The sequence below is a fragment of the Impatiens glandulifera genome, chromosome 6 (genome assembly GCF_907164915.1).
Source record: "Impatiens glandulifera chromosome 6, dImpGla2.1, whole genome shotgun sequence".
NCBI classification, from domain to species: Eukaryota; Viridiplantae; Streptophyta; class Magnoliopsida; order Ericales; family Balsaminaceae; genus Impatiens; species Impatiens glandulifera.
Window position 1 is genome coordinate 49,865,697 of NC_061867.1, and position 23,062 is coordinate 49,888,758.

At 29.2% G+C, this 23,062-nt stretch overlaps 2 protein-coding genes across 2 annotated transcripts; one reads left to right on the forward strand and one right to left on the reverse strand.

Annotated features, from left to right (window-relative positions):
* Window positions 1-7,385: 7,385 nt before the first annotated feature.
* LOC124942759 (increased DNA methylation 2) lies at window positions 7,386-13,214 on the reverse strand. Its single transcript, XM_047483314.1, has 4 exons — window positions 12,985-13,214; window positions 12,155-12,216; window positions 8,748-9,656; window positions 7,386-7,965 (listed from the first exon to the last, which is right to left on the reverse strand). Exons 3-4 carry the CDS (start codon window positions 9,631-9,633, stop codon window positions 7,706-7,708), a joined length of 1,146 nt encoding a protein of 381 aa, XP_047339270.1. The 5' UTR covers window positions 9,634-9,656; window positions 12,155-12,216; window positions 12,985-13,214; the 3' UTR covers window positions 7,386-7,705.
* A 3,341-nt stretch (window positions 13,215-16,555) lies between these two features.
* On the forward strand, window positions 16,556-22,104 carry LOC124941978 (alpha-crystallin domain-containing protein 22.3-like). Its single transcript, XM_047482374.1, has 4 exons — window positions 16,556-16,703; window positions 20,109-20,159; window positions 20,437-20,798; window positions 21,679-22,104. Exons 1-4 carry the CDS (start codon window positions 16,687-16,689, stop codon window positions 21,921-21,923), a joined length of 675 nt encoding a protein of 224 aa, XP_047338330.1. The 5' UTR covers window positions 16,556-16,686; the 3' UTR covers window positions 21,924-22,104.
* The last annotated feature ends 958 nt before the right edge of the window (window positions 22,105-23,062 follow it).

Sequence of the window (23,062 nt, forward strand, 5' to 3'; positions counted from 1 at the left end):
AATGTACTAGATTAAACACAATTTACCATAAACCAATTAATCGAACAAAACCAACATTTCATGTCAATGGTACGAATAAAGTCTACCCTTCGAATCTCAGGGACTAAGAAATACAAGTCAAGATTTCATAATGTATAGAAATTTAAAAGAAAAGAAATTGCAATAAGTTAAACAAATTCATTTTCAAGCTAAACAATATTGTATAGATGAAATTGCAATTTCTTTCTATCGAAATTGAATTAGAACGAAAACATCGAATCAACCGGCGATATCTTGACTTACCTTCTTTTTCATGATTTCATGACGATACACTCGAGAATTCCATTAGAACCAAAGTGACCATAAAGTATATCGATGTTGATCGGGCCAGGAAGCTTAAACGAGATCGAGAAAGGCCCGGTTGGACAAAAGTTTTGTGTCTGCATTTGAAATGTCATTCCGTTTCTGATAACTGTTTCCTCACCTGCAGTAGTAGATCCCGTTATCGACACGTCGCCATTGACTTTAAAATCGCAAACTAAACTATCTGTCCAAGGAAAAAAATTGGTTCCATCTTGTTAGATTTAATGACAATAAATAAAGAATAGCTCATGTAATTAGTTACAACCAATTCAACTTGGTTACAATCATATGTCACATTATTCAATACTTGTTATATATGTATATTGTTTGTATTATTAAAATTTGGAGAATATGACAACTTTTAATAATAATATGAAATAAAGAATAGGTCAATAGTCTAACATGTGGGTTCTACCTCAATTCACACAATCCACTCCTTATTAAAACCTCTTGATAGTGAAAATAATAAGATTTTGTTTGAAAATAATACCTCTCAACATTATGTAGTCTTATTTTTAGTCTTTTAAAAACAAATTTCAGGAATTTGAGTCAGAATATATTGAAGAGAGTTTAAGAGAGAATGGTTAGTTAGAAAATAACTGAAAAATCTTATTATTTAATACGAGAATTATACTGTTTCACTCATATTTGATTAAATAAAAACTAAGAAAATAATGTAATTAACCATTATAATCTCTCGTAATATTTAATATGGTGAATGTTACACTAATAATTTTAACACTATTTAATAAATCGATTACACCATGTTGAATTCTTTGATAAGAATAACAAACCTCATTATAAATGTTGATGATATTATTATTATAGGTGATGATGAGGCATGATTTTTTCACTTTAAAAAGTATTGACGGTGATGATGAGGCGTGATTTTTTCACTTCAAAAAGTATCGACGAGATACACAAATCTTGGACATCCATAGTTTTTCATTGACATAGAAATCACTCAATTATTTAAATGTATTTTCATGTCCCAACCAAAATATTGTTTAGACTTATTGACCGAAAAATGAATGATTGGTTGTAAACCAACTGATATTCCTTTGGATTCATATAATAAGATTGGATCTAAAAATATTGATATCTTAGTTGATAAAGAGATACCAACAATTGGGTTGTGTCTCAACTGGATATTGACTTTTAGAAAGTGTAGTTAGTCCATCCACGAATAATCATTTTTAAGTTCATGTTGAAGGCACCCTAAGAAAGTTCCAAGGATCTGTTGTTAAAATCACTTGTTTCCCATGTTCCTTCTCACAGGGAGTGAAACAGTCTTTTCATAAAAAAAAAAAAATCCAATTTTACCCTCTCATGTGAGAAAGAACTGAGAAACAAGTGATTTTCGCAATAGAAGATCCTGTCTAAGAAAGGGTTAATGATTCTAAATAAGGGAAATTGGGTTGGAGACATAATTGACAGAAGATCCACTTTAGTGTATTACATTTATGTTTGAGGATAATTTTGTGACTTGGAAAAGTTATATCTAGAAGTAATGTTGAAATTGAGTTGATTGTCTCACTTTTAAATTATGTAAATACATATGGGTTGTGAGAATTCTAAGAAAACTTGGAGTTATTTATTCATAACACATCAATTAAACTCGATTTTGACAATATTGGTATTATGAGAATTGCCAATAATCCGGTGTATCATGAAAAATACTTTATTTTTGAAAAAGTTAACAATGAAATTGTCAAATACTCTCACCTTTTCAAGACCCATAAAATCTGAACTAGAAGTAGAAGAATCACTTCTTAAATGGACAAATCTAAATTCAATATATTTGAAATGATCACTTATTTGGTTATTTATTAGATGAATCAAAATTGAAATGATGGCAGCAAATAAGGTACAAGGCAGGAAAAAGAAGAAAATGATTACAAGTCAATTATTAGAAGAAAAATAACAATTTGGTATCACACTTATAAACAGAGATAAAATTAATAACATTTTAAAATAGTATCCAAATTTAAATTCAAATGCTGAAAAAAGTCAATATTTTCAATGGAATCCATATTTGATATAGAGAAAACTTACCCTTTGGAACCCCAGGAAGAGAAACAGAGAATAAGTATGAATCTTCAGATTCTCCAAAGTCAACGTGACCAACAGTTGTTCCCATTTGTCCCATTGAAGCAGTTCCAGTTAACACAATTCCACCATTTGTTTCCCTTTCAATATTTCCCAATTCTTCCTGTGTTGCCTGATTAGGAAGAACTGTGATACCAGCTTGATCGAAATTGTTCATTCTATTTCGTTCTTTCGGGTGAATTTTGTATGTAATAGGTTTTTAGATAGACGGAAAATTAAATGAATGTGACAAGCTAGATTTCGGGTGATAGAAGAAAAAATTGTAGAAAAATATATTCGATTTCAAGAATATTAGTCTCGATTGAACCTAGAAGACGAAATATATCGGAGAGGCGGCTAAAATCGAAAGAGAGGAAAATACTAGGGTTTTTATTGCCGAAGCGAAGGTTTTCGGGTTATATATAACATGAAAATCGGGTTGTTATGTTTACAAAATTACCCTTGAAGTATATATTTTGGTAATTAAATGAATATTTAAGGGGTATTTTTGGAATTATTTTTAGTTAAATGCTCGTATAGTTTAATGGTAAAAGCGCAATAATACTCCGAGTTTTCATTATTTTATCCACCTTTGAAGATGAAAAATCTTGCAAGTTTTAAAATTGACTCCAATTTAGTGTTGTAGTGAAGATGTCTATAGTTTGTGATTTGGAAAGATTTATTTGCCTTAGTTTGAAATGATATCAATTTGTTTGAAATTATATAATGTGTTTTATTTTAATGAAATATTTTTTTGTTTTTATTTTTATTTAAATGATTTATGCATATTAAAAAATAATGAAGATGGTGTAAACACCATTTTAACACATTATAATTTTATACAGAAGAAAATTACTTTCAATTTTAAATTATAATTTTCAAATGAGAGGGTTAATCAAATAGATTGGACTAAAATTAGTTTTCAAATAGGTTAATAACCTTTGTACATTTTCACAATGTTACAAAAATAAAAAGAGAGTTTGCCCAAATCAAAACATTGTATCATGGCATATATGTTTTCCACACTAACTTTATAAAATAAATTAAATCGAGCATAAACCTTAACCGATAAATCCATCAAAACAAACATAGCTAAATCATTTTTTCGATCCAATAATATAAAAATTGTTCACTCGTCCGATGGGGATTAAGACAAATAATCAAAATTTCATAGTATATAAAACACAAAAGAAAAACATAAACATGTTTTCAACGATGAAAATGATTTTGCAATTTCTTACAAGAAAATAATTTCACTATCTTTCAAGACGATTACCTCGAGGATTCCATCAGGACTATAGTAAGCAAAACCGTGAGAAGTGTTGATCCTTCCCGGAAGCTTAAATTCGATGGAGAAATCCCCGGTTGGACAAAAGTTTTGTGTCTGCATATAAAATACTATTCCATTCCTAATAACTGTTTCTTCGCCTCCAATCGTAAATCCCGTTATCGCCACGCTGCCATCACATGATATTTTGCAAATCAAATGATCTGTCCACACAAAAAAGAGGATCAAGATATTAGATTTAATGACAATTAACCAATTCAATTTATCTCTATAGTTGTGATGTTTAATAAATAAACGGTTATGATCATTTGTGATATTGTTCAAGACTTATTATATACATTGTTTGTATTATTAAAATCCAATTTATAATAACTTTATTAACATATATTTTAACATTTCAATAATAATATCAAATAAGGAATGTGTTGATTAATAAATATAAGGTAACATGGTCATTTGTGACATTGGTTGTGATTTGTTAAATTTTATTTTATTTGTAATGAAGAACTAAGTATAACACTCTATAGTTACAACTTCGACCTCTATTCAAAAGGTTTTTTTAGTGTAAATCAAACTTGTAACATTTTGATTTTTCAATACCTTATTAACACAAATTCTAACATTTTAAGAATGGAAATATTTTGGAAAAGAATGCAGTTGAGTTATTTAAATTAATATCAAATAATTCATGCTTTCACAATGAATAAGCTTTACTAAAACAATACAATTTATTTATATAATATCAAATTAATACAAACTCTATATAGCCTTCATAATAGTCTGTCAAACACTATTAAAGTAAACCAACAAAAATAATAATGAAAAGCAACAAACCAAACAAGAAAGAAAAAAAATGTGATAACGGATTAAATACGTAGCCCGCAAACATATTTAATCATTTAACCAGGCGCAGAACTTGCCGCCTGATGAACACGAACCCTAAAATTTAGGATTAATATCCACATTTTGTTGCCGTTAGGCTAGAAGAGAGGATACAAGAAGAAAATAAATTTAAAAACTAGAACAAAATTATATGTGAAGGAGACTTAAATCTTCTTCCTAACAAGTTTTATCAATTCAAAATTTCAAATAATCCATTATTTTATTACCAATCATATTTTCATCAAAACAACCAAATAAATTACTATAATTGAATATAAAAAAATTCTTCAAAACCCAAAAACAAATCTGTAAGCTTTATGAAAATTGAAAACTCAGAGAAAAACAACTAATATCTAAATATTATGGGTTCAAGTTTTGATTAGATAAAAGATAATAATGAAAAACATTTGAAATATATTAATATTTTTACAAATATAATAAACTAGTATTATCCCATAACCATGAACTCTACTTAAAAGTGAAAATCAAAACGTGTGAGATTTGGTCTTTTAAGAATCACTAAACGTGATTTGCTCAAAAACGGAACGGACCCAAGTGAAATGGCAAATGAACATGAAGGATTGGGTGATACTTAATAAATTTATCGAAAATTCAGAATTCAAATGTTTCTTGTAATCGAGAAAACTTACTATTATCATTTTGGATTCCAGGAAGAGAAACACGAAATAAGTATGAATCTTGAGATTCTCCAAAGTCAATTTGACCAATAGTTGTTCCCATTTGTCCCCCTAAAGCAGTTCCAGTTATCACAATTCCACCATTTGTTGCCTTTACAATATTTCTCCATTCTTCATCTGTTGGCTGATTGGGAAGAAATAGTGTACAATATCGATCCAAATTCTCCATTCTTGATTCTTGATTCTTCTTCACCTATATTTAATGGGTTTTTATTTTTTAGATCAAGGGAAAATTAAATGAATGTGACTAGATTTGGGGTGATAGCTAGACAAGAAAATGGTAGAAAAATCTATTAGATTTCAAGAATATTAAGTCTTGATAGAACTTAATTAGAAGAATAAACATCTAAAACAAAAATCTAATAGATCATTACATGATTTTCGGGTTATATATAACCGGAATATCAAAATGTTATGTAATGTATTACAATATTACCCTGAAAAAAAAAAGTTAAATAGTTTAATATTAGATATGATCTAGCTATAATTTATTAGAAATTCAAATAAATATCTTTTGATACAAAATTTGTACCAACCAAGTCTTTATTATTATTACTTATATATATATTTAAAAATATATGATGTAATTAGTTTAATTAAGCACAACAATATAAGTATTAATTATAAAAAACAAAATAAAAATACCATAAATATGAAAAATAAAACAAAAACATATCGAATACATTTATCCTCAAGAATGAGGATAAGATTCTTGATCAACTTCTATTGAATTTTCAAAATAAATCTCAAAAAATATTATAATAATAACATTATAAATAGATAAATATTCATTTGATATATATATATATATATATATATATAATTATAATTATAATTTAGTTCAAATTGTTAATATTACTTTTTATAAATATTAAAACACATTATTGTTATGTATAAACTATTAAAGCTATAAAATTGCTTATATTTTAACTTACCAAACTAATTTATTGATCCCTTTTTCTAGTCTAACACGGCAATAAGAGGTGGATTCTTTAAGAGATTTTAGGTTCGAGAGCAAATTATGTGTTTGGTTAAAATGGTTAAGTATGTTTGCGGATTATGTGTTTAACCCCTTGTGACCATAGTCATGACTATGGGGTGTCATGTTAGTTCTCCTTTAATTCCTAAAAAAACTAATTTGGTGATGGGCAAAGAATAAACTCCAATAGAACAATTTAAAATTTAAGAAAGTTAATGTCAACATTTTAAATGTCCTCTTTGAGAGGATGAGAGATCCTGAGTTCGAGTTCGTTTAGACAACAAGTTCTGTGTCTGATTAAATGGTTAAGTGTGTTTGCGAGTTATGTGTTTAACCCCTTGTGATCATATTTTTATCCTACCAAGGTAGTTCAGTTGTAAGAGTCGAATTAAGAGACTAAAATGTCACGGGTTCAATTTCATCTGAAAACGTTTTAAGTTTAAACGGGAGGCATGACTATGAGGTGTAATGCTAATTCTCCTTTAATTCCTGATGGACAAAAAATAAACTTCAAGAGAACAATTTAAAATTTAAGAAAGTTAATGTCAACATTTTAAATGTCCATTATTGAAAAAATTCAAACCCTTAAAACTTATTGTTGAACCTTACAATAATAGCAATTTGAATCCTTTCCCCAATTCTTCATAAAATCACTTTTGAAAAACAGATTATTTACCATGTTCTCGTGTGCAATAATAGCAATTTGAATCCTTTTCCCAATTCTTTATAAAATTGCGTTTGAAAAACAGTTTATTTATCCTCCTACGAGAAAGAGCCCCATATTGAAAGAATTTCATATTTGACAAGAAGAAACCCAACAAGAGGTTCTTGGGGAAGAATTGAGACTCAATTTTCTATCGCAATTAGTTATACTAGTTTAACATAATTAATTAGGAAGAAAATGATTAATTATCAAAAATTACAATGATTTAAAAAAACAATATTATCATAATCTAAATAAAATGTTGTAAAAAAAATCTCTATGCGAATTTAGCAAAGAAATACACTATAGTTTGAACTTTTTCACAAGGATACAAAAATAAAAGAGATTTTTTCTTCTTAAAAATCAAAAGAGTGTATTAAGGCATGTCCACTAACACTAAAGTTCTACATCAAACTAAACCAACCACAATTTACTCGAACCAATAAACCCACCAACCCGAGCTTTTCGTAACTTAGTAGCTAAATTAACATATCCGTCAAATGCTATGAAAGTTCCACCCGGCCTGACCTGACCTGGCCAAGCCCGGTTCAATCTCAGTAACTAGAACATACAGTCGAAATTTCACTGTATATATAAAAAGCAAACCAAAAGAAAACACTAACTTCTTTTTCCTTTCTAGATTTTGATAGGTTAAACAATTTTTGATTTCAAGCTAAACCATGTATAAGGGTAAACGATACTTGATTTCAGCGAAAAAACTCTAATCACTCGTCGCTATCTTGACTTGAACTCTCTTTCATAACTATTCCCTCGAGAATTCCATCAGTACCAAAGTTACCAGAAAATTGCTGAGGATCAACCGGGCCTGGAAGCTTAAACGAGATGGCGAAATGCCCGATCGGACAAAAGTTCTGCGTTTGCATACGAAATGTCATGTTGTTTCTGTGAACTATTTCCTCACCTACTGTTGTCACTCCACTTATCATTACTTTCCCATCGCTTTCAACTTCACAAACAAATTCTCCTGCCCATAAAGAAATTGATTCCAGTTTGTTAGATTCGTTGCTTTGTATTAGTAGAAGTATTGTGACAAATTTATTACTGCAAACTTTAAATTTTCAAAGAAAAATAATAATAATAATAATAATAATAAAGAAAGAAAAGGTTAATAAATATGAAATCCTTTTAACAAGCTTTGAGAATAAACAAAGCTGCTGATCAGAATTTTGTGATCAAAGAAACATTACAAGTCTAAAGAGGAAATCTGGAAAAAACACGAAGGCCTTGTTTGATGTGGTTATTTGGGATTATTTACAAATAACCCACAATCTAATCTACCTCACATCAAAAGAAAAAAAAGATTAAACAACCTCTAAATATATCCAAGATCCAGAAAAGCTGAACAAGAAGATGAAGAATCACTTCTTAAATCCCCTTAATTTATTCTTTATTCAAATAATTAACCAAAATACAAATAAAAAAGTATTTATTCTTTATAACATTTTAAGATATTAAATACTAAGGATATTCTACTTATTTGACTAAAATAACCAAACAAACTACTTTTTATTCAGCCAATAAAAAACAGAACAACAAGCTCTAAATATTTCCAAGATCCAAAAAAGTTGAACTCAGAAACTGAAGAATCACTTCTTACATGCACAATCTAAATCAATGTAGTTGAATTGACCAGTTATTTTTGGTTATTTAACATGAGAAGCTCAAAGGAACACAAATTGATTTAGATATATCAAGTGAAACGATACAAGGCGAGAAAGAAAATAATATTTCAGATAGAAAACTTACTTTCATCCCTTTTAACCCCTGGAAGATATACACGAAATAAGTATGATTCTTCACATTCTCCAATATCAATGTGACCAATAACTCTCCCCATTTGTCCCATTACAGCAGTTCCAGTGAGCACGGTTCCACTTTTTGTTGCCTTTGCAATATTTTCCCACTCTTCCTGTGTCGGACGATTGGAAAGGAGTATCAAACCTGCTGAATCGCCTTTCTCCATTACTCCTCCGTTTGTTTCAGTCTGTAATGGAGCCACAAAACCGTTTGTTTCAGCATCACCATTACAAGATTCATTTCCATTTGCCTTCAACCACTGAAGACTTGGAGAAGGGCTCGCAGAAGGCAAAGAAACATCTAACATGTTCAACCAGCCCTTGTCGAAATTAATATCATCAAGCCCAGTCAGCCTTCTAAACCGCTCTACATCTCGAGGTTCTAAGTATGATAAATCTGGAGTATCTATCAAAACTATGTTTTTGAAGATCTTATAACGGCTTTTGTTCTTACACTGGGGATGAAGGCGGGGAGGGAAAAGATTGGGAAATTGAGGGTAACCAGAGAAAGTAAGGAGATTTCCTTGGAAGAACAGGTCTAACCAAGATGGTTTCATTATGAAGGATTGATCTGCTTGTTTGAGAATATGATAATAAATCCTCTCCAAATCTACCTTTTTCATGTGATTTTTTTCCAGTTGGTCAAAGGAATAAAGTGCTAATCCTTCAGCCCGTCTCTGCATGACAGACTTTCGAGGAATTTCTCCTTTGAGGTCAGGACCAAGGAAGGCACCCATGATGAATGATAGGAGAAAACATTGTTCATCAGTTGGCACAGATTGACTTGATTTGTTACCATTATCTGATGACTTGATAGCTTTAAGAAAACTAGCCATTCCAACTGTTAGACAAATCACGTCTGCAATGATTAACAAAAGAAAATAAAATATTAGGAGGAAGCAAATATGGATACAATTGGTTAGGCCATAAGTTCAACAACTAAATTGAGTTTACAACATGTGAATAAGTTTAATAATAATCCAATAGATAAATAAAAAAAATTGCAACTAAGAAATCAGTAAAAACTAAATAGGCGAACTCAACTAGACTTAATTGGCGAAGAAATTTGATAGCCTGCATAAACAGTAAGTATCGAGAAATGCCAATTATTAAAATCTACAAGTCAGTTGATATTGTAGCCATAATAACATTTGGAACAAGAGATATCCTTTCCATGATGTGATACTAAATTGAGGAGAAACTATAGAGCTTGTTTGCTGTAGAATTATTTGTAAAAAAAACGTGTTTGAAGTAAAAAGTGGTTTAGTTGGGAAATGGCCAATAATTTAAATGATGAGATTGAAGAAGTGATGGTTGTTGATGAGATGGTGGTTTATTTGAAAAAAAAACAAATTAACCAAATATTCCACATCAAACAAGCTCTAAAATGTTTTACATCTGCAAATATACACACTCAGGCCATTAGTGAAGACACCAACATTTCCATGGAGAATCATGATTATTTGTGACAGAAGATTGAAATTCTTAGCATCATCAATCAATTACAAATATTTCCAAACTAAATTACTCCTCTGGCTAGACTTCTAACGGACAGAACACAGATGCTACTCCATTCAAAATAATATGCATTGTACGTTCTCGTAAGGCTTAGAAGTACAGTAGTTAGGTGTTTGCACACAGGCAAACATTCACAAAGAACAACCAAAAAGACAGCTTGGCTGAGGGCATTTATGTATCCAAACAATATCAAAAGCATAGTTGGACAACTGTCAGTTTAACAAGAAAATTGAGAACCGGTAACATTAACAAATTATTTTTATTCATGCCCAAGTTCAATGGTTCGGTTTTATTGTCCCTATTCTCATCCATCTTTGTCGCATGTGACTGAATATAAGGGATGTTAATATATGGCATACTCTGGCAAGAAACATATGGGAGTCTACTACAATCAGTGGAAAGCAGAGTCAAAAGATTAAATTTATGAATGTAAGTTGATATGACAAGTGTATGAAATTTTAAAACATTTGCTAGGAATTGAAATCTTTAATTTGAGCAAGAATTTCATTAGACTCAAGTGGGAAATCTAGATACGACAGAAGCATATTAAGAAGAAAGAAGCATGCTCTAATGAGGACCATAGGTACCACATGTGGGGGAAACTATGGTGCAGAAACTCCCAAACTAGACCATGAGCATAAGAAATAAGTTTAAAAAAATCAAGAATAGTCAAAGTCCCAAGAGAATACACAGGTTTTGCAGTTTACATTGATTGTTTCATGTCATTACATCTTGTGATGTTAACCAAGGTCTTGTTTGATGTGGGTTATTTGAGATTAATTTCAAATAACCCAGTCTCCAATCAATAAATTAATCACAGCATGTAAATCATCAACCAAAATACCCTTTTAAAAATCATTATTTATTTATACTTCTAATGTCTTTACCCAAATAACCTGATTTTTAATAACCTACATCAAGCAAGATTATTTGCAAATAATCACTTGGTTATTCAAATAACCCAGATCAAACAATACCCAAACTATGATTGTCCATCAACCTGCTCAAACTGCATATTCGATTAAAAAAATTCAATCTAAAATCACAAAAGCTGGTAAGCATGAAAATATAAATTTTGTATGGTTCCAAAAACAACCACAGGTTTAGAAACCTGTGACCCATCATATTTTCTCAGATATGTTGCAAGAGAACTATGAAAGGAGTGGGACAAAATAAGGTTAAATGGGTGTAGATCAGTTTCACCCCAATTCTCACTTCTCAGCTTGTTGTTGGAGTTCTCTTGATCTTACAAATTGACTGACTTTGCTTGTTACAGAAAAAAAAGAAAAAGAAGAAGAAGCCTTTGCTAGTAAAGCCATGTTGTACCACACCACTATCTTTCTCTCTGTCTCACCCATGAAACCTATATCTAAGCACATTTATTGTTTTGAAAGAGAGAAACTTTTTTCGTCCATCCACGGTGTACGCGAAAATCTTATTAACCATGGAAAAATAAAACCAAACAGGTAAATTACAAGTCATGACATATATTGCCATGAGTTAATATAATGCACCTTTATCATAAAGCAATAGTTTAAAAACAAAACATATTAAGCTACCTAATTACACAGTCCATACAGTGAATGGGTTAAGCCCTCATATCTAGGTTGGTGGGTTCAAGTGTTTTGGACTGGAAAAAATACTAATTAAACAAGAACCAAACTAATGGTTTACTAATTAAACAAGAACAAGGTAAACCTACAGCATGAATGCTTGTGACCAAAATAAATATAATGTTCATCAATTGAAAATGCCTCTATATTGATTAGTATAGTCTAAGAAAGTTAGGAATTGTAATTTTAACAACTTATATAAATGTATTTAAATCAAACTCTGTACCTGATATCTCCAACCTGAGCTTTGAAAGAACTTGTAGTACTATTAGAGAACACCACCCTACCCTAGAAAAAGAAAAAGATCAAAAAAAGAAAAGATCAAATAAAATGAATACAACAGTAGAACATGTGTACATTCTACAAGGCTTTTAGCTTACTCGTTCATCTAGCATTATGATTCTCGTAACATTTCACTGATTTCAGCATTAGAAAGTTGTATATTTACACTTGATACAAACAACTAACAGTAAACAATCTTTAGTGAACTTCAAAACCGAACCATGTCTACTTCTCACAAAATTCAGCAAATATTTAGTCAATAGCTTCAGTCCTATCAAAAGAAGGGTATCCCAATTCCCAAACAACCTCATCTTTGTGTATAGATGCATAATCTAATGCATGGACATAATACCTAATAAGTTAGAATCAAAGCCTTATTTTTGCATCAGCAACCCTAATTAGCACCAAACTAAAATAAAAAGCTATAAAAGTCCTTATTCACTATACAGAACAAAGTAAATTGCAGGATTGATTATCAACAACTCTTCCAACAATCTAAAAATCAAATCTTCCTGACGCCGCTCAGCTCACACATACAGAACAAGATGACTGACCTAGTTGAACACGAAATTGGGGGTACAAAATGCAGCTGATTTTGCAAAATCAAACCGAATAGCAGACTAATACGCGTATACAGGAAATAGAACAGCAAACGGGTATGAAAATCAACGATATATAGCAAGTAAACTATAAATTTAACAGTGGATTAACATGCAACCGTAAATACATTAATACAGAACGAGAAGAATCAGAAATTGAGTGGAGAATATCAACCTCAAATTTTTACCAAATGCATGATGAAAATGGTGTGATTGTCTATCACCGAATCAAGTATAATCGTTCGGCGTCTGTATGACGTTCTGCAGAGTTCAAACAACGAAGTAATCTTTTGGAACAAACAGTGAATCAAGAGCATATAATTCCTTCCGCCCAACCAGATCAATGAACACAAAATACGATACCTTTATTGGAGGAAAGAGAAGAAGGGGTTTAGAGGGGAGAGAGAAAAGGGGAAGAAAAATTTGGGGATTTTTGTATTTGTTATGAAAGAGTAAAGTGTGTAAAATAATAAAGTTTTAGAGTTGAGGGTTTTATTTACAAACTATTCATTTATTTAGTTTTCCTAATAACATTTTATAAATTTACAAATATTTCATTATGTGAGAAATTGGGTACAATTAATTGGTGGACAAAACAAATTAAGAACATTTTTTAATGATAATTTATTATTAAGAATTTTGGAAGATGCATTAGTTAATGTTTATCTTCATATTTAAAAGTTATCATAAACCTAGTTTCATAAAAGAATGGGCATCTTCTCAATCTGATAATCAACTTGGATACACATTAGAAAGTTCACAAAGCTCTAGCATCGCAACTATTTAGGTAGTTTTTTAAAGTCGGTTGGAGTTACGAAAGAAGCTTCGAGTCATATTGGTCATGAGTTGAGAACGAGAATTGAACTCTATGAGATCAAATCTCTCGTTGTTCTTCAATAGCTCAGTGGTAGAGCGGTCGACTGTTAGTAGGTTCAAAATAGGAAGACTCTCTTTGACCGTTAATAACTCTATGGTTATTTCTAACTAGGTAATAAATATAAGCGATCATGGAATCATTCATAATTGTGTGAGAAATTATTGCTTTAAAGTTATCGCATTGAAAATTTTATTAACTTGAAAAATATTACGCAATTGTTCTCACATTTTCATTATCGTAGAATTAGACTCGAGAATCATATTAAAAATATCCAACAATTACTGTGGCATCGAGAGTAACTTGAAGAATGATATGATTGAGAACGTTATGTAATCTCATAGTGATCTTAAACAACTTCACCCAATTAGAATAGTGTGTTTTCTATTTAAAAAATTAATAATGATATAGAGATTGAAAGATTTATTGGATAAATGAGATATACACACCTTATAAATAAAAAATATTTTCTTTCTCTTCATTTTTAAATTATAAAACATTTAATAATTTATCTATTTTCACCTTTAATAATTTATTCCTCTTCAATTTTTTATTATTAAATTATTATAAATATTTTTTAAAATTATTAATATATTTTTTAAATTATATATAATAATATATTGATTTTTTTGTTCTCTTATATATTATATATATATATATATATTTATCAAATATAATATATATATTTTTATATATTTTTTTATTTAATTTATTTATATTATATATTTTATTAATTGATTTATTCATTATCTTTAATATTACTCTAAAAATATATATAAACAAATAAGTTAATTAATAACAAATATTTAAATATATATATTCATAAATTAATAGATGAAAAGGTAAATTATTATTGAAGAGAAATAAACTTTTTGAATTATGTTTATGATTTTTGAATTATGTTTATGAGTACTAAGAGCATTTTTAGCGCACAAGAATTCTGCCCATTTGTGCATGACCGACATAGAGGGCATTGCCCTCCTTTTGCTTTTATATACAGTGCATAAAATAAAATAAAAAGTAATGACCTAAATTAAAATATAAAATATTTTTATAATTTAAAATATATTATAATATTAAAAACATTACAAGAAATAAGAATAAATTTGAAAATATATAATTATTTTTTCTATATTATAGGAAAATTTAAGAATATATAATTAATATTTTTATATTATAATAAAATATAAAATATTTTTATAATTTAAAATATATTATAATATTAAAAACATTTTTATAATTAAAAATATATAACTAATATTACTATATTATAGAAAATTGTGAGAAATTGAGGTACTTAAAAATAAGAAAAAATAGGGAAATTTTAATTTAATTAAAATATATAACTAATATTTCTATAATATTTTTATAATATTTCTATAATATAGAGTATATTATATTATATAATAATTAAAAAGTCAGAGTTGGGCATGTCCGGTATAGAGAGCTGCCCTATTTTTGCTTTTACATACGACCCATAAAATTAAAAAAAAAAATGACCTGTCCTTTTACATGCAGTCCGACAAATCATGTCCGACAAGTCATGCACTGCCTATGCTCTATGACTCTGAGTCATAATCATTATTTTGCTGAAATATATAAAAAAATAGCAACTGTCTAATAATAATTTTTTTTTAATGAATTTAGAACAATTTTGCTGAAACTTTTGATGGGTTTGATTAGAGAAATATTGATGGAAGTAACATAAAAGAAATATTTTTACTTGTTTTTTTTATTATACATTATTGAAATAGTCTATTCTTATTTTATTATTAAAATAAATAAATAAATAATTAACAAATTAATTTAGAATGTTAAAATTATTTTATATAGAATAGAATACCAATATAACAGTGATTGATACAAAATTTAGATAGATTCCACTGACTTAAAATTAAATATAATCTTTAATTTAATTAATAATAAGTAAAATTATATAATCTGTTTAGAAATATTCTTTTGTCTTAAATATTATAAGGCATTGACTGATTTTTTTGTTATTTAAAAAAAATATTATTTAGTATAAAACTTAAATATATGAATTAAATAATTCAAAATATCTTTAATATTTAATAATTTCATATATTTAATTTATTTTCTCTTATATATATATATATATTTATCAAAAATAATATATATATTACATATTTTGTTGTTTAATTTATTCATTTTTTTTATTATTACTTTGAAAAATATAATATAATATAAATTGTAATATATATTTATATATCTTGTTATTTAATTTATTCATTATTCTTGCTATCACTCTAAAAAAAATATGTAAAGAAATAAGTTTAATTAACAAAAATATTAAGGAAAGAAATTATTAATAAAAAAAACTTTTCAAAATATACCTAATCAATAAATCATAATCACTGTTTAAAGTTTAAACTTTATTATCGATTTATTGAATTTAGAACCGAGAGCGAAAAAATTTTTGATGAATCAATTCATTTAAAATAAAATAAAATAAGGCATACCATAAAACCATAAAATGAATATTTGTCATTAATTTATAATATACAAAATAATTTTATGATGAATAAAATACTAATATAACGGTGATGGTGAAAGATACAAAAATACAAAATATCATATAGATTCATAAACATAAAATTTAATATAATCTTTAATTTAATTAATAATAAGTAAAATTATATAATTTATTTAAAAATATAATTGTTTGACTTTTTCTGTTGTTTGAAAAAAAAATTATTAGGAATAAAACTTAATCATTGAATTAAATAATCAAAATATATGTAATATTTAATAGTATAATTAATGAAGTAATAATGAATAGTTTAATAATAATAATAATAATAATCTTAAATAAACCAAACAATTTTGCAATCTATTGAACATAGCTGTTCGGAGTTGGGAGAACGGAAACCCATTTATAAAAGGGGGATTTCTTCTTTACTGTATTTCTCATACGCTTCTCTCTCTCTCTCTCTCTCTCTCTCATTCTTGTTTTTGGCGAATTCCGATTCCAAGTCTTCTGAAATGGCGTCTCCTTTGAGGTACTGAACGAGCAATTGAACACTTTATCTGTAATTGTATCTTCATTACAGAATGTATTTGATTGTTTCGTTGTTGATGATTCTCTTTGAAAGCTGAGAAATCATAGTCATTATGTTTTTGATTAAGTAAAACGAATCTATCTGTCTTGGATCGGATGTTTCCTTTTTGTTGGTGGAGTTATACCCATGATTGTTTTCCCTTGTAATTTGAGATTCGGTCGTGAATGGATATGTATCTGATTTCCTGTTTATGGTATTTTGGATTGATTGATTGATTGTTTTTCTATTTACTTATGTGTTTGAAATAGTTGTACAAAACTTGAGAGAAAGTTGTGGGTTTGCTTGTTTCCGAAACATAAACTAGTTTTGGTTTTATCTCCACTGTGTTAATGTGACTTTGAAATGGAAATGTGGGTTATGATATAAACCCTAGGTTTGTTGATTTTGGATAATTTAGAGATGAGAGACTAAAGAAATACTTTGATTGATCTAGGGTTTTTCTCAATTATCGTTTTTTTGTTTGTAAAATTAAGTTTAGTTGGGTCAAATGATCTTAATATACTTAGTATTGGAAGTTTGGTATTTTGGTTGATGATTTGATAGAAGAAGTGATATAACCGTGTCATCGTAGAATTATATATAAGTAAACCCTAATCCTAATATGAATCAAATGTCTTGTCCTTCTTGACGCACATTGTATGATTACAAAGAAAAGGAACAGATGAATGGTTTCTGCTTGGCTACAGAAAGCATCTCAAGCCATTAGACTGCTGGCAAGTTAGTTTCTGCTGCACTTTTGGAGTCGCATTCTGAACAGATTTTGTTATTTTTTGTTTGTTCTTGTTTTAGTCCCTTGACCAACTTCTTGTGAACTTGTTGACAAAATCTAGTGACATAAGGAAGCGTGATAACTAGATTCAAAAAGTTGCTAGTTATGTTTTTCTTTTTAATTTATTCGGAATCATAAACTTATTTTGTAATAATTATAGGGAAAAACTATTAATTATCTGACTACCTATTGGATTTGGAATGTATAGAAATCTCAACAATGTGTGTTCTCATACCAAGTGCTTGTTTGACGTGGGTTAGTTGGGATTATCATCAATCAAATCAAATGATTCAAATCATGAACCGAAACCCCTCTATTTGTTTAATTATATATTCATTATGAATTTATATCCCTAGTATTTTTGTACTCAAATAACCCCAAATTAATCTTTTTATTTTTCATAACCTACAATAATCACGCTTAATTGAAAATAACCACGTGGTTATATAGATCAAACAAGGCCCGAGTTTCATTTTCAGATGCCATGAAACAAGATTTATTTTTCCATCATTCTTCTCCCCTCCTTAAGCGTTTCCTGGCTGCTTTGATCTATCAATCAGCTACATACAAAATTGATTGCCCTTTGATGTTTACATTGATTTGTTTGCATCACTGCTTCTTCATTTTTGACCAGCAAGTTTAACATATCTTGTTTGTTCCATTTTGCCGACTAAACTGGATATTAGTAATATAACTGGACTGAGATATACAAAAGTTTCTTTGTTGTGTAGCCTTGTTTGACACCAAAACTCATCGCTTTCCAATAGTATCACATTTATATTAAGAAGTATTGTTATAGTATTATGATTCCAACAATTATGACTGACTTTGAATTTTCAACATAACATAAATAATCACAAGTTATGACAGTAACAATAATAGGCCTCATTTCCACTCTTAAGTCCCGTCTCTCGCTTTTTAGGCTTCGTCTTTTGTTCTTAATGCTTTGTCTTGAGTTGTATCGCTTTATCAATAAATGTCTTATAATCCATTATGTCTCGTGTTTGGTGGCTTGTTTACTCCTAGCTCTAGTAGCTTTATCTCTAACTCATTTCACCTCATTCTTTTTCGTGAGTGGGATATGGGAAGCCATTTTATATATGTCAATAATAATCAACAAAATAAACAAGTTCAAGGGAAACAATGAAAGTAAACTAAAGACATCATCTATTTATAGATGCCATAAGGTGATTGTTTTCTAATCACAATATCACATATGATCATTTTCAATCATATAACATATTAGTAATTATGTTATTGGATATTATTCTAATATGAAAATTTTAGGAATACACCATATCTCATATTAGAACACACCTCTTTAGATAATATCGATTATTTATTGTCTGTGTATCTCAAAAGTTGGATTTTTCTTAATAAATGATCCTGAGTTATTCATTTATGCATTAATATTTATTTCTAATTTAATATTTAAGCTGTGGAGACTCATAGCTCAATGGTAGTTAGTAAGAATTCATGTTCTTAAAGTCACGGGTTCTATGTTTTCTTTTTCTCCTCCCTCCAATTGTCTTCTATTGAACGCTTCTTGTGCTCTTTTATTTAATGAAAGTTGTCATTTAAAAAAAAAATGGTAAGTCAATCTATGAATGGATCATATCTTGCTAGTTAATTTGATAAACCGGTATTTTTCACAGTTGAAAAGGCTACTTACATTTCTGTATAGTTTCTTTTCTTTTCTATAACTTTGTAGAAGCAACACTTTTCCCCTGGATCTACTGCAGGAAAGGGATACTGTACAACTTAGAGTTGTCAATTATATCCTTTATGGATAAGGAAAATCAATGTGAGGAATTTCTGATACAAATATTCATTTAGTCCGGACTTGTTTTAGTATTGAATTGGGATCAAGACAAAAAAAGTTCTGGATAGAAGAGGCCTGCCTTTCCTTTGTTCAAATAAGAACAAATAGTTTGATTCGACATTTCTTACAAATCGACTTAGTGTATTCCTCCGGTCTGTATACTGGAAAAAAGAATAATCTATTCGATTCAGGATTAATCTCTGATAATGGATTCAATCGCATCAATATCAATCTGTTTTCTTTCACCTTTTCATATTCCAAGACAAGATTCAACAACCCCTTGATCACTTCTGTTTTGAAGTGTTTAATCTACTTAAGATGCATTATGAATGAGGAATATTATGTGTAATTGAGTTCTCTTTGTATTTTTACATTCCTGCTTTGGTCAAATTAACTAGCAAAATTTCTGTATCTTGCTAGATAATTTGTCAAACTGGTATTTTTCACAACCCGTCAAGCTTATATGCATGTAGTTGAATCATTGAAAAACTACAAACATTTCTGTGTAGTTTCTTTCTTTTCTGTAACTTTTGGTAGAAACTTCTGTTTTGAAGTGTTTAATCCATTTAGGATGCATTATGAATGAGGAAATTATATTATGTGTTAATAAATTATATTATTAAATTTTTGCTTTTTTTGAAAATTTAATCTTAGCCATCTAAAAGAAACACTTGTTCATTCATATTAAAAATGGTTTAGATTCATCAACTGAAATTGTTTTTGATCTTAATAACTTTTCTTATTTGTTTTCAAGGCCTCTAAAGAGAGCGAAAGGATCGGGTAGGGGTTCAGGGTCAGCATCAAGGTTTGTCAGCATTCAAACACGTTGCATCATGAAACCGCGTTTTCTTATTTTTTTCTTGAAAAATGGTCAACTTTTCATTAATAATAGGGAAAGCAAAAAGGAAAGCCAGTACAAACCGCATTTTCTTCTTATTTTGGTCAAATTTTCATTAATAATAATAGGGAAAGCAAAAGAGAACGCGAGTACAAACTTTGTTTTCTTCATAATAAAACAACTTTTTCATTAATAAACCGCGTTTTTTGTGCTCAAGGGTAGTGTCGTAAATTCATACTTTCAGGTCTCAAAAGAAAAACAATGGAGGATTTTATGGCAATCCTTTTGCGGATCCTGATCAACCTATTCTCAATGTGCAACCACTAAACTCTGTGCCATTTACGGGTACTTTGCCTGAAGATCCATTAGCAATGGATTTTGATGATGTTAAAGAGGAAAGTGAACCTGCGATGATCTTCTTACCCTCTGAGCCAACAGAAGCCCAGCTGAGGGAGATCGTGGCTGCAGGGCATGGATTTGGCGTAACAGGAACGGCCATGAGAAGCAAGGTCGGTCCCTCGATAGGCATGATGGACATTAGAGAAGATGCTGACACATACTACTTTCGTGTCTCTCTCCCGGGTGTCGCCACAACTTCGGATCCAAGTAAGTTTCTCTCCTGCATAATTTTACAAGCTAATCATGATACAAAGGGCATATCAGAAACACTTCTTTATCGGATCAATAATTATTCGTTTGGTATAATATTGTTTTGGGTCATGATCTAGATTATAGTGTAGCTTTTGTTGATTCATTTGATATGCAAATTATTTTCTCAAACATGGTCTAGATCATAGATGTAATTGTTTTGCTTCATTTGATATAGTGATCTGTTCTTTAGATCATTCTATTTTTTTTGAAAATCATAACAAATGTAGAGTTTTAAAGCCTGATATAGAGATTTATTTCTCAAACATGATCAAAATTATAGATTTTTTTTTGCTTCACTTGATATAGAGATATTTTACCTCGTCATGATCAGATTTCTTTTAGATCTTTCTGATTTTTGGTAAACATAACAAATGTAGAGTTTTAAAGCCTGATATAGAGATTTATTTCTCAAACATCCGAGATTTTTTTCCTCATTATGATCGGATTTCTGTTATAGATCAATGTGTGATTTTTGGCAAATTTAACAAATGTAGATTTCTTAGATGCTGATGAACATTGGAAAAATATTAGGGTTGGTGGTAACAAACAACCCAGTTTTAGACTAAGGCCTTCTTTGATGAAGGGGCATTGGATTTAAGCCAAATATCAACTAAAATACAACACCCTTTATTTTTTTATAACATTTTAAATGATATTTAACCCAAATAATCCATTTTTTCAAAGAACCACATTATTTCCAAATAAATCCTACTTCAAACAAGCTGTTCAGTTTTCGAATGTGAATCCACATTTTAAGTGTACAACTAACACAATATAATTGTTCTCTCTACTTATTGACATCATCTTCCATTATGTTTTGACTGTTTGATCGCAGTGCCAAGTTTATATATTCAAACGAATGGGAAAGCGACAATCAAGGGAGTTAGTTCAACAGGTAAGAAAAACATCCATGTGGGTCCTCGAGTTTTCAAGATGAACTCAAACAACCTCTGTCCACCTGGCCCAATCGAGCTCTCTTTTGTCCTGCCTGGCCCAATCGAGTCTGGGCAATTTTTGGGAACATTTGAAAAAGATGGTATGTTGGAGGGATTTGCTAAGAAGAAGAAGCAGGATGAATAATCTCAGCGCCTGTAGTAATATTTCTCTCTTTTAGTAAGAACTGGTACTCTCTTTTACTTTTTCTTTCCTGTTGTATAAATTAGTTACTTTTTTTCCTGGGATTTTGTCATAGAAATGTTGTCTTTTTATTTTTGCAAACATTAATGTTAAAGTCCAAATTGCTAGTTGTATTAGAGAACTAATATTGTTAACTAATTTAAGCTATTTAGAATTGCTAAAAATATTGGTAAGTTGATTTCTGTTTCAATCAAGGATGTTCTAAACCAAGTCAGGGTCCCTTGCCCTCTCATAGGGAAGGTTAAAATTGTAATTTTTTTAAAATTATTATAACTCTCTCTGATAGCAACAAATAGTACAATGAAATTCCTAATACTTGGTATATGTTGTAGGGTAAAAAACAAAATTCTATCTAGATATTCTTGGGGTGTAAGCAAAATAGTTAAACCAAATCTAATAGTTTGGTAGCTCAGTTTAGGGATTGATTACAGTAAAAATTTAAAAATATACTAATACCTAAACTTTTTTTAATAATTAAATTTTACCATTATACCATAATTTTTATTTATAAGACTAATATATAGTTGATATAAGTTTTTTAAAACAAATTTGATGTATATTATAGTATTTAACAAAAAAGATTCTGCGAACGAATGAAACTGATTAAAATGATCTTTGGTCGGGCATTTTTGTACACAAATTGACAAGAAGTTGATTTTTGTTTAAATCTTAAACTAGGATGTTCTAAACATGCACTTTTTCAACAATAGAAACTCCAAATAATACAATGTGTTGTTCTTGGTATATGTTGTTCTTAGGGTGTAATCAAAATTGACTGAATCAGTCCAACCGATTGTTTATGAAATGGTTAAACCAAAGTTAATTGTTTGGTTGTTCAGTTTAGTGACTGCCAAACTGGTAAATCATAGTTAAAAATTTAAAAATATACATAATTTGATACAATTTACAACTGATACTAAACATTGTTTAAATAATAAGTTTTCAACTATTAATTTGTCAACAAATGAAACTGATTGATCTTCTAATTGATCAAACTGAACGAACCAATAAAAACGAACCGATAAACTGAAATTGAGAAGTCTCAAACCTACTTAACCAGTTTGGTTGTGCATTTTTGTATA

Bases quoted from the DNA above. Each gene is read 5' to 3' on its own strand.
- LOC124942759 (XM_047483314.1), bottom strand. From the start codon at position 9,633: ATGGCTAGTTTTCTTAAAGCTATCAAGTCATCAGATAATGGTAACAAA. The intron at 7,966-8,747 runs GTAAGTTTTCTA...CTTTATGGGCAG, and splicing joins AGGGGTTAAAAGGGATGAAA to GAGAATTTGTTTGTGAAGTT.
- LOC124941978 (XM_047482374.1), top strand. The intron at 20,160-20,436 runs GTTTGTCAGCAT...TCATACTTTCAG, and splicing joins GGTTCAGGGTCAGCATCAAG to GTCTCAAAAGAAAAACAATG. The intron at 20,799-21,678 runs GTAAGTTTCTCT...GTTTGATCGCAG, and splicing joins CGCCACAACTTCGGATCCAA to TGCCAAGTTTATATATTCAA.